A 12,772-nucleotide genomic window follows, 5' to 3' on the forward strand; every position below is an offset into this window, starting at 1 on the left:
GCAAGTAAGACAAGCACGCTTTACTGCATATATACATGCTGATTTTATGGTTGTGGGTTCAGTAGCATTTGAAGTAGTATTACATAATACAATATTATCAGAGAACACTCAAGACCCTGTATTGAATATCAACGCAAGCCCTAATGCAACTTAAAAGTGCGTTGTGATGTGTCGACTTGTGCCATGATTCACAAGGCCATTTGTTGATGCATTTCCATTGACGATAAAGGAAAATTAATCAAGCGAAAACACCTAGGTGGGAATCCAGCTGACTTAAGCCAGCCATATGTGGATCCAAATTTGGCTGGTCCCTGCTGAACCAGCCATATTTCGATCCATGTATGGCCGGCTTATCTTGGCTGAATCCGTGTGTGGGATAGCTGGTTGTACACAAGTTGATCTATTGATCAACTTGTGTACAAGCAGCATGTCGTATTTTTCCTAAACGATTAGTCGAGAACACTGATTATTGTATTCTGACGGTGGGGAAGGCTTCCTACCATCAGAATACAATTCCACAGCAGGAATGAATTCCCCCATCCACCTCGAACGTGTGGATGGAGGGATAAGCTCATTTACTTTTGTTCAACCAGTTGGTTAAATGATTAAAAAAAAAAAAAAAAATCATGTATGGCCATCCTTACTCATAGACTGAGAATTCCATGTTAAGGTTTGCAGGTTGAATGTACTTTATTGCATGGCAAGGAATGTAAACTTTGTCCTAAATCTGCTTTTGTTTCTGGCTCCCCAAGTGGGGGACAATCTGATTAGATGTTTTTTAAAGACAATTTGTGTAAGAACTTTATTAACAGACTGTTCATATACTGTAGATACAGTAAAATGGATAGGTTCACAAAAGAAAACTAGTAAATCTCTAAAAATTACCACTTACCTTTTGTTGCTCACAGGCGACAAAGAATAAGGAGACACATCATTTCCATCATCAGGACTTGATCTCTTGGAACTTAAGGAATACTGAAATAATAAACAAATTAGGCTTAAATGTAGATGTAAACTTTAGTTTAGTTTATATTACTATGTCCAGTGCCTTGGAAAAGTACTCATACCCCTTGAAATTTTCTACATTTTGTCATGTTACAGCCAAAAATGTAAATGTATTTTATTGGGATTTTATGTGAGAGACCAAACACAAAAAGTGGCACATAATTGTGAAGTGGAAGGAAAATGAAATGTCTTTCAAAATTTTTTACAAATAAATATTTAAAAAGTGTGCCGTGTATTTGTATTCAGCCCCCCCCCCCCCCCCCCCGCCGAGTAAATACTTTGTAGAACACCACCTTTCAGTGCACTTACAGCTGCAAGTCTTTTTGGGGATGTCTCTACCAGCTTTGCACATCTAGAGAGTGAAATTTTTGCCCATTCTTCTTTGCAAAGTAGCTGAAGCTCTGTCAGATTGGATGGAGAGAGTCTGCTACAGTTTTCAAGTCTTCCTACAGATACTCAATTGAATTTAGGTGTGGACTATGACTGGGCCATTCTAACACATGAATACAGTTACATAGTCTGGCTGAAAAAAAAGACAAAAGTCCATCCAGTTCAGCCATTAAAAAAAAAAAAAAAAAAAAAAAAAAGTTATAATCCTACACCCACAGTTGATCCATAGGAAGGCAAAAAAAAAAACCCAGCAAAGCATGATCCAATTTGCTCCTGCTGGGAAAAAAATTCCTTTCTGATCCCCCGAGAAGCAATCGAATATTCCCTGGATCAACTTTACCTATAAAATGTTAGTATCCAGTTATATTCTGTGTATCTAAGAAACAATCCAGGCCTTTTTTGAAGCAATCCACTGAGCTGGCCAGAACCAACTCTTGAATATGCTTTGATCTAAACCAGCCTCTCTCAACCTTTTTAATGCAGAGGAACCCTTGGGGACATAACTTTCCGGTCTCAGGGAACCTCTGCTAAAAATTACTATCTACAATTAATGATACATTAGTGTGATAGAGGTAAGAACGCTCCTTACACTTGTGGTCATTAGGAAGAATGACCCCCTATAGATAGCTAAAAAGGATCAATGGTGTCAGTGGGAACTTACCTGAGAGGCAAAAATTGTTCAAGGAACCCTTGGCAACATCTGGGAGGAACCCTGGTTGAGAAACCCTGATCTAAACCATTCTACTGTAGCTCTGGCTATATGTTTAGGGTCGTTGTCCTTCTGGAAGGTCAACCTCCGCCCCAGTCTCAAGTCTTTTGCAGACTAACAGGTTTTCCTCTAAGATTGCCCTGTATTTGGCTCCATCTATCTTCCTATCAACTGACCAGCTTCCCTGTCCCTGCTGATGAAAAGCATCCCCACAACATGATGCTGCCACCACGTTTCACAGTGAGGATGGTGTGTTCAGGGTGATGTGCAGTGTTAGTTTTCCGCTACACATAGCATTTTGCTTTTAGCTAGTTCAAAGTTCAATTTTGGTCTCATCGGTTGTCCTTGCTGCTTCTCTGATTAATGTTCTCTTTGCCCGGCCTGTTAGTTTAGGTGGAGGCCATGTCTTGGCAGGTTTGCAGTTGTACCAAACATTCTCCAGTGTTGGGTGATGGATTGAGCCATCATCTGAGAGTGCTCCGTGAGTTGTTCAAAGCTTGGGATATTTTTTTTTTTTATAACCCAACCCTGCTTTAACCCCTTTGCGCCGACGTCACACAAGTATGCGGCCTTACAGAACTGGGATTTTTTCTGTGGGGCCGCATGTCTGTGTACTTGTCTTTGTGCTGGGAGCGCGCCGTACAGCGTGTTCCCAGCACAAAGACCGGGGTGTCACTGAGAACCCAGAGTTGTGTTCTAACAATCGGGACCCGGGACTCCTGATTCCGGGTCACATTATCGCTGCGATAGCCTCTGATTGGCTATCACAAAGATCAGCCCAGCACCCGGGGGGGAGGGGGGAGAAGGAGGAGTTCTCTGCTGCCATGGCCAGGCATAGATATGAGAGTATAATGTGTTTTATGCATTTCAACATCAATACACTTGGTCATCCTCAGTGTGATCCTGAATTTGACCGGCTCTGCAAAATTCGGCCCCTCATAAGTCACCTTAACCAAAAATTTTCAGATGTATATACTCCCTAGCAAAAAATCTGTGTTGATGAGTCCCTTATTAAATTTTCTGGACGCTTTGCATTCAAACAAAATCTCCCTAGCAAGCATGCCAGATTTGGGGTCAAGATGTATAAGACCTGTGAGAGGGCAACATGCTATACATATAAATTTCGGATTTACAAGGGAAAAGAAGCAAAAGTCACATGGAACCCCCCGGATGCCCAGACTACATGGGGAGCAGAGGCAAGATAGGGACTTGGTGTCATCATTTTTCCATATGGTGTACCACTTATACGTGGACAATTTTTATTCAAGCGTGCCACTATTTAGACATTTGTACAATCTTGGAATTGGCGCATGTGGCACCATGCGACTTAATCGCCGCGGCTTCCCCCAATGGCTTGTAAATACCGTCTTAGAAAGAGGAAAAAAGCTTGCTTGAGACATGAGGATGTCATTCAGCTGCAGCATTGACTTGTTTATTCTGACAGCAACAGGGTCTTGCTGTCAGAATATACATAAGTAGGTGTGTGCAGTGCTGTTGGGTGAGATTTTTAATCTGGAGTTAAAAAAAAAGAGCATATATGTCAAAGCATGGGGGCCTGGGATGGCCAGTGGGTGGATGGCCCCTATGCTTCGATATATATATTTTATAGTATTTTTTGGCACATTTCATGTGTACCCACCATCAGAAGTGAGTGGATGCAGGGCAGTATATACTAATGGCGGGCATACCACACACTTTCTCTGGCAGAGATCTCGTCTCTTTTTTTATTCAGCCCACAGGCTTCATTAAAAAAAAAAAAAAAAAAAAAAAAAAAAACACCATAGCATATACACCAAACAAGGACCAGTGCCGGCCTGCATCATCCTGGTATAGTTTTTTTTTCAGCTGGCGATCGGCTTTCATGTAAAAGCAATCCTAGTGGCTAACTAGCTACAGGATTGCTTTTAAAAGCAGTGGGAGAAGATGCCCCCGCTACCTTCTCTGGCAGTCCCGTGCCATCGGGGGAACCTGAGAATGCAGCCGGTGTTTCTGCTAGCTGACCATACAGCTGATTGGAGACTGGAATGGTGCCAATCATCTCTATAGTCTAAGAAATCAGAAGCTACAAGCATTTCATCACTTCAGTTTCGCAGGATATAAACGCCAAAGCGCCATTTGTAAATTGAAAAAGCATCTGATCACACCGATCTTGGTGAAATTAGACAATGTAAGGGCAGGGGAGATATTTAGAGTCTGACCGACCCCAGATTTATCGAAAAAGAATATATGACAATGTCCATTGAAGTTATAGGAGATATTAGCAGTCCCTGTGATAGCGTTAAAAGTGATAAAATAAAAAAAATATGAAAGGAATATTGTAAAAATAATTAAAAAAAATCAAAATAACTTAAAAAAAAAAAAAACAAAAAACAGAAAAAAGCACCCTTGACCCCCCGCGCGCACATGCGTGCGTGAGCGTTGGCCCTGTGCCAGTATGTAAACAGAGGTTGCACCATACATGTGAGGTATTGCCGTGAACATCAGATCAAGGACTAATTCTAGCAGTAGACTTCTGTAAATCTAAAATGGTAGCTTGTAAAGCCTTTTAAAGCATTGCCTATGCATATTAAAAACTTATGCAGTTTTTCACCATTGCACGGAGCATGCGCAGTTTTAAAGCATGTCATGTTTGGCATCTACTTACTCAGCATACCGACATCTTTTATATTTGACCAAATTGGCCAATATATTGTGTTTTTGTGCATTAAGTGTAGAAAAAATGTTTGTTTGTTTTTTTAAATTTGCATTTGAAAAATCGCTGCGCAAGTACTATGACATAAAAAAATTGCAGCACCCACCATTTACTAGGGTGTCTGCTTTAAAAAAATATATGTTTGGGGGTTCAAAGTAATTTCCAAGCAAAAAATACAGATTTTTTTTCATGGGAACAAAAGTGTCAGAAAAGGCTTGGTCTTCACATGGTTAGAGGAGTGAATGATGTGTGGCATAAACTTCTAATGCTGGACATAAAACGACCCCTTTTTGGAAAGTAGACACCCCAAACTATTTGCTGAGAGACATGTTGAGTGAATAGAAGAACTAATTTTTTTACCACAAGTTTTTAAATATGACAAAAAGAAATTGTCTACACAAAATTGTCATTTAAATGATTTATTGCTCACACATGCCATGGGTATATGTGGAATTACTCCCCAAAATACATTCTGCTACTTCTCCCGGGTATGGGGATAACAAATGCGAGAGACTTTTTGGCAGTCTAGCCAAGTATAGGACTCCAAAATCTAATAAGCACCTTCAGTCTTTTAAAGGGCTTTATTTCCTCATCACACTTCCTGACTAAACTATCACAGTTTCGGAGGCCCTGAATTGCCAGGATAGCAACAACCCCCCCCCCCCCCACTGACCCCTTTTTGGAAAGTAAACACCCCAAGGAATTTGATAAGAAGCATGGTGAGTATTTTGCAGATCTCTTTTGTTGCCACAAGTTTTTGGAAAATGAAGAAAGAAAAACATTTTTTTCTTTTCTTTTTTTATATTTCAAAACCTTGTGAGAAAAAAAATGAGATCTGCAAAATACTCACCATGCCTCTTTTTAAATTCCTTGGGGTGTCTACTTTCCAAAAAAGGGGTCATTTGGGAGGGTTTGGTGCTATCCTGGCATTTCAGGGCCCCTGAAACTGATAGGTGGCGAGGAAGTGAAATGAGGAAGTTATGCACCTTCAGGCTTTCAAAGTAGTCACTGGATTTCAGGCTCCTGTATGTGGCTAGGCTCCCAAAAACTCACACATGTGGTATCCCCATACTCGGTAGAAGTAGCAGAATGTATTTTGGGGTGTAATTCCACATATACCCATGGCTTGTGTGAGAAATATATAATTTAAGTGACAACTTTGTGTGAAAAAAAAATTTTTTGGCATTTTCCAAAAACTTGTGGAAAAAAAAAAAAAATCTTCCATGGACTCAATACACCTCTCAACAGATAGCTTAGGGTGTCTATTTTCCGAAAAGGGGTCATTTGGGGGCGTCTGTACTGTCCTGGTATTTTAGCACCTCAAGAAATGTGATAAGCAGTCAGAAAGTAAAAGCTGTGTAAATTGCAGTATCTATACCATAGTTTGTAGATGCTATAACTTTCACACAAAGCAATCAATATACACTTACTGGGATTTTTTTTACCAAAAACATGTAGCAGAATACATTTTGGCCTAAATTTATGATGAAATTTTTTTTATATTTTTTATGACAGAAATAAGAAAATATTGGGTTTTGTTTTGCAAAATTTTCAATCTTTGTTTATAGTGCGAAAAATAAAAAGCGCACAGTTGATCAAATACCAAAAGAAAGCTATATTTTTGTGAAAAAAAAATGAAATTTCGTTTGAGTACAACATTGCATGACCGTACCATTACCAGTTGAAATAGTGCAGCGCTGAACAGCAAAAAGAGGCCTGGTCAGGAAGGGGGGAGGGGGGGGGGGGGGGGGGTAAATCCTCAGGAGGGCAAGTGGTAAAGTATAATATAATAAATAAAAGGTTTACTGTGAAAAGGCTCTTCTTCTCTGGTGTAGAAGGCTGCAAACGACGATCTTCAGTTTGGGGATCCTGAACCTTCTCAATTCCAGCTCCTAAAAGTTCATTTTTAAGTAGGGCAGAGTATGCAAGGCCATCTGCAACAGTAAAGCAGATATGAGCTTTCAGCACCATACAAGCTGGAAGACAATACTAGGAAAGTTTGCAAGAGTAGAGTAGCACAGACCATTAAGCGGCATCTTTATAAAGGCAACTGCGATATTCACCAATCACTCTCTGCAGGCAAATAAATCACTATAATTTAAAAACAGCTATAAGAAGCTTTCACCTTGCAGTGAAAGTTTGGTGAGTGCCACATTCTGTTCTTTAAAAATATTCCCCCAAGTGTTGCCAACAATATTTTTCAAAGAAAGTCATAAGTTGAACCATGTGAAATACACATTGATTGGGAAATCTAACAATATTTCTCCAAGCAGATCACTATGCTGAACCATGAAACAGCGGAAACACTGACTGAGATTTTCATCCGGGCTTGCAAATTTAAATGATCAGATTTTTGGCCTATAAAGTCAGATACACCACCATGGGTCCAGATGGAGAGGAGAAACCATTGGCAACTAAGAAAATCATATACCAATTTTGGAATGAAAAACCCTTATTATAAAATATAAATCAAGCCTCATTCAGTACCTATGAAAAAGGTTGGTGGATCAAAGTCTTTACCAACTATAGACCCCTTAGTTTAAGTTCTAAAATTGGGAAGATACTGGAGAGTTTAATTCAAGACCACATGGATGAGTTCTTGTTGGGAAAAAAAAAAGTTCAAGTAACAGACAGCATGGATTCATGAAAGACAGACGTCAAACAAATCGTATTTCTTTTTATGAGGTAGTAAGCAAAACCCTAGACAAAGTCGCTGTGGACGTAGTATACTTGGATTTTGCAAAAGCATTTGCCTTAGTTCCCCACACACGACTAATGTGTAAGGTAGAGTCTGCAGGCTTGGAAAACCGGAGTTAGACTTACTGGTAACTGTTTCCAGGAGTCTTCCAGGACAGCCCATGAGATATAGGCACCTCCTCCAACAGGAACAGGAAACACAAGTACACTTTAAAAGGAAGTCGCTCTGCTGAAGTGGTCAGCTTTAAACAAGAACCGAAGGACGAAAACATGAATAAAATCTAAAATGAAAATAACACAAGGGTGGGAATCTGGTGTCCTGGAAGACTCCTGGAAACAGAGTTACCGGTCTAACTCCGGTTTTCCCAAATAGTCTTCCAGGACAGCCCATGAGATGATTAGCAAGAACTTACTAGATTAGAGAGGGTCATTAAAAGTTCAAAGACCTTTACTACCTTCAAGATGACCATAAAATATCATAGATTTGGTGAACCCGGTTGTAATAAATTTTCAACAGAGTGAAAGACCAAGGTAGGGGACCTAGCTGCAGGGAAAACTAAGTCAGGAAAGCTTAAAGTTACAGTGGACCAATTCCAAAAAACCAATATCCGTACTAAAAGAGCCAGCTTTAGTGAGGCCCTTGTCAACTAAGGACTAATGAATGCCCCTAAAGTCTGTGTGGGCAAAAGAAAACAGGGTAACTGAAGAACTTGACAGCAAAGTGGAGAAGAGACTAGCCCGAACAGACCCTACATGGGATGACTAAGTAGTAACTATGGTGGAGATATAGAAACGCCACCCTATATAGAATATAGGCACAGAAGGATCCACTACAAAAACATTACGTTTAGTGACTTTCCACCACCTACGTCCTTGTATACGAATGTGAGAAAGCCCAGTGCCTTGAGATATACATTTTCATTCAGTGACCCATGTTATTCTCCCCTGAGTAAGAACAGCAAGCTATACTGTACACAATAAACTTATTATATGGAGGTGCTTTGGGCACCTCCTGCCACTTGGAACAAGCCTCTAAATGCACTCTTTCTCTGAGGGGAGAGTATAGCGGTGCATAATGTCATCAAGGTAACTGACAACCATAAACAAATAGTAGAAGCATATATAACTAGCAGTTAGGCAAAAACCTGAAATGAAGTCTGAAATGGCACGAATACAGAATTGCAACATATCCAAGGCATGCCCAAGGATGATCATATAACTGGGCAAGACACTACATAAATGCAGCAATATCAACTATTATACCATCTACACAGGAAGCCATGGAAGAGGTATAACATTGTTGCACAGGATAGACCCCCCCCCCCCCCAAAAAAAAAAAATGGAGTTGGGGTTGTAAATGTACATTTGCAGCAACACTACACTAAGTGAATCAATGCAAAACACAAGACATTCCAAAAATACTATAAAACTTTGGAGAAACTGAAGTTCTACCCATGCTCAAGGGAAGCTATGAAGACGGAATCACTGTGGCACAAGATAGATAACACCAGTGCTCATGAGTAAAGCATATGTGAAAAGATTTAGTGTTAAAGGTTACCCCCCACTTTGGAGTACCTCTAGAGTTACAGGTGGCAGAGGTCAAATACAGCCGCAAGATGTATAAATAAACCCTGGATTTGCACAACTCAGGGCTCCTTCACACCTAACACAGCTGGCTGCAGTTGAATGCATTTTGGACTGTACTCCAACTGCACAGACAGTCCAAAACCCAGGCTATCCCATGGGCAAAACAAGTAGCACAAATTGTTTACTGAACATTAGATACTAGATGTAGAATACACCATAAGACCTTAGTCCCAACAAAAACTATGCCAAGGCTGTAGACCTACTCAAAGACACACATCTCTACCCCAGTAAACATGTATGGCAAGGATCAGTGAATGTGGCCCCACAAACCATATTATATGAGGTCTATACATCCTGATCCAGAGTGAGTGACGATCGGGGGTCACCAGCAAACAAGGCCATTGTGAAAAGCTAGGAAGATTTATAATTCAGCCTCTCCAACTCTGTAAAGAAACAGAAGGCTCAGAGACAGGTGGATGTGAAATTTCTGCCAGTTGAGTTGTGTTAACAGTCTGGAAATTGTCCTGCGTGTAGGAAGGCAAGCCAAAACACCTGTGAGGCAGCCACACCCAGGTAACTAATAGAAACAATTAGGATTAATTAGTATAACCTGTGAGCAAGGAGTGAACTGCAAATACTTTGTCCTCTCTAATGCAGGCCATAGACGGTTCGTTTCTTTCCAGTCCATAGTTCCCTGGTTGATACCATCAAACTGGAGTGGGAGAACCCTGAAAGGAAGCCCTTTTTGTCTGGTAGTCTTAAAAGGAGATTTCCTTTTGAGTAAGACTGATCCCAGCCATGGAACAAAGTTCCAAAGTTGGACGCCCTGTTTTCCAAAGTCTCTAAGAAGACGGACCTAGCATCTGGGGGCTCTAAAGGATCCTATGGATAAGAGAGGATAAATTTTGCTCCAGAAAGCCTGGGATTCTATCTCCATCAGCTTTAAGCTGGCTTTATCGGCCACCTGTGACACCAGAAATCTTGAATGCTTGCTTAGCCAGTTAGATACATCTCTTGGCAGGGACTTCTAGGCAACAAATATTGAAATCCTTTCCTTTGCTGTTTAGAGTGGTAGGTTTCCTCGCTGATGCCTCGGCCGAATCAGTTAAAGTAGCTGCAAGGACGTCTGCCCTGGTGAACTCGGCTAGAAGGGCATTATGGTTGAAGACCTGGGCAGGGCATTCAGTGTCCAAGCTGCGCCTTTGTGCCTTACCCTTTTCAGGTGATAACCTTTTCGGTCCAGGTCTCCAGGAAGCCTTGGAGTGTACGGCCGCCTAAAAAGAAAAAAAAAGGGCGTTTCCAGAGAGTAAAAAGAGATCTTACTCCAGGAGGTTTTTTTCGCCAGAAAAATGCAGGGCCAGCACAGTAAGGATGTCCAGCCTAAGAAACATTGGACAGGGCACAAGAACAAGGGTTAAGGGGGGATCTTATTCAATCCTCCTTAAGGCCCTGCCAAGTCTCAATGACTCGAGTGTCCCAGTGGGAGGAAGACTAGGAACCTTTCTCCCTCAGTGGGATTCAATCTCTCCGAACCCGTACATTCTGGACTTGGTAGGAAAGGAGTACAGGTTGGAGCACAGGCTCTATGTGGCCTGATTGGAGACCTTGTGGATCAACAAGTCCTTACTCAGGGTTCCTCGGAACAAGCAGAGTATGGGATTTTATTCCCATGTTTTCGTGGTGAAAAAGCCCTCAGGCAAGTTTTGCCTCATCTTAAACCTGCGCCCTCTCAATCGGTCTCTAAGATACATGAGAACAGGAAGGTCAGCTGGTTCTTCTCCCTAGATCCGCGGGCTCGGGCCTTGGGGATAGATGCCCTCGCAAATCTGTGGAAATTCAGTCTCTGTTATGCGTTTCCTCCAGTAAGGCTGATCCTAGCAGTCCTGAGAAAGTTTTTGTCAGAAAAGATAAGCCTCATTCTGGTGGCCCCATTTTGGCCAGAGAGACCATGGTTCTCTCTGCTGTGGAGCTTTTCCTCGGTTCCATTCCCTCTTCCATAGAGGGAGGATCTGGTCTCACAAAGTCCGGCGCTGCACCCTCAGCTGAAGACTCTGAAGTTGGCAGTGTGGCTACTGAAGAACAGCTCCTGAAAGCTCAGGGGTTTTCAGACAGAGTAGTGAGGACTTGAACTGCCGCAAGTCAGTAACCAGAGCTATTTATACTAAGGTTTGGAAAAGATTCAACTCCTGGATGTGGGATCATGGTCGGAGCACTCTGGATATCCCAGTGGTCTTAGATTTTGTCCAGGATGGGGCAGACCAGGGCCTTTCGGTTAGTACTTTAAAGGTGCAGGCCTTGGCCCTTCGTGTTTTCTTTCAGGTCTTTTGCTAGCAGGAACCTTTTGTCACTACAAATATTACTGATTTTTTTCAGGGCCCTTTCCAAGTCCAGGCCAGCGGTGGTCAGGTCCTGTCCAGTTTTGGATCGGTCTTTAGTCTTAAAAGCTTTAGTTCTTTGTCCCTCTGAACCTCTGGAGAAGTCTTCAATAAAGTTTTTAACTCACATCAGCCGGTAAGGTTAGTGAATTGTAGGCGCTTTTCATTTCCTTTTTGTCAGTTTTTGAGGATGGAATTGTTCTCAAAACGGATCCTGGGTTTCTTCCCAAAGTTTCCGCCTCCTTTCATAGGTCCCAAGATATAATTTTGCAGACCTTCTGTTCTGCTCCCACAAACAAGGAGGAAGAAAGATTAACTTTGTTAAATGTTAGCAGCCTTTTCGCCTATCTTAGTAGGTATGTAGTGGTAGGTCTTAGTAGAATCAGTTTCTCTATTTGTTCTTTTTGCGGGAACGCAGTAGGGTTGCAGTGCTTCCAAATCCACCATAGCTAGCTTAATTAAAATTGCTATGGTGGAATCATATAGTTAGAGATTTCACCCCCATTTACAATTATGCACAATGGCACATGCCTTGCAGAATGCATGTTACCTACTGCATAACCAAAGTAGTAAATTGACCCTTAAGGAAGAAGAATCATTACAGTGAGTTAACCTACTGTATATCTAACAGATTACATTTAAGAAAAATTAAATTTTTCTTTATACATTGATACAGTATAAATTAAAACAAGTGATGCTATCTTATTACATTCACTGATATGTATAAAAAAAACCAAAACAAAAACACACCTTTTCCACTATCTGATGTAGCATCTTTGGCTTTCCGGTTTTGACTTGGGGATTTCTCGTTTTCCTGAACGAAAAAGAAAAAAAAAATGTTATTTATCACAAACCGAAATACTACAAAACTGATTGCAGCCAATGTGTTATATCAAAAATAGTTACCATAAGGTTCCTTTCACACAGGACTGATTGCAGATCAGCTCACAGATCCTCTGCTGATCGGAGCAGAGCGGGTGGGCTACACCAGGGTCTGCTCAGTTTCTGCAGAGTGGACACGACCAGAGTCCGCTGTGCTGTATGGGTGGGCGTAAATGGACTCTGCTTTTTTTTGGTAGACCAGATTGGACCCAGAGGTCGGTGGGTGTAAATGGACACAAATCTTTTTACTTCCTCCTGTCCATAGGGAAGAATGGATCTTCCAATCAGGTCTGCCTGAAAAACTTCCAGGAGGACCTCATCTGAAAAGCCGTGTGAAAGGGGCCTTAGTTAAGTAACTATTTGCTGATAACAACCAGTTACCTAGAACCAGGAAGGAAAATGAGAGGTAAACAAAAGGCTCAAACCTCTACTTCA

At 41.4% G+C, this 12,772-nt stretch overlaps 1 protein-coding gene across 1 annotated transcript in view; it reads right to left on the bottom strand.

Annotated features, from left to right (window-relative positions):
* FZR1 (fizzy and cell division cycle 20 related 1) overlaps nucleotides 1–12,772 on the bottom strand; it is a 58,549-nt gene that overhangs the window by 18,630 nt on the left and 27,147 nt on the right. The window contains exons 4-6 of the mRNA XM_089687457.1: nucleotides 12,206–12,269; nucleotides 6,603–6,730; nucleotides 893–975 (exon numbers count right to left, since the gene is read on the bottom strand). Of these exons, the coding sequence (XP_089543583.1) occupies nucleotides 893–975; nucleotides 6,603–6,730; nucleotides 12,206–12,269 (275 nt within the window). The remainder of the gene's footprint in view (nucleotides 1–892; nucleotides 976–6,602; nucleotides 6,731–12,205; nucleotides 12,270–12,772) is intronic.

The sequence above is a fragment of the Staurois parvus genome, unplaced genomic scaffold (genome assembly GCF_062004578.1).
Source record: "Staurois parvus isolate SC_StPar_1 unplaced genomic scaffold, SC_StPar_1.0 ptg000425l, whole genome shotgun sequence".
Taxonomy (NCBI): Eukaryota; Metazoa; Chordata; class Amphibia; order Anura; family Ranidae; genus Staurois; species Staurois parvus.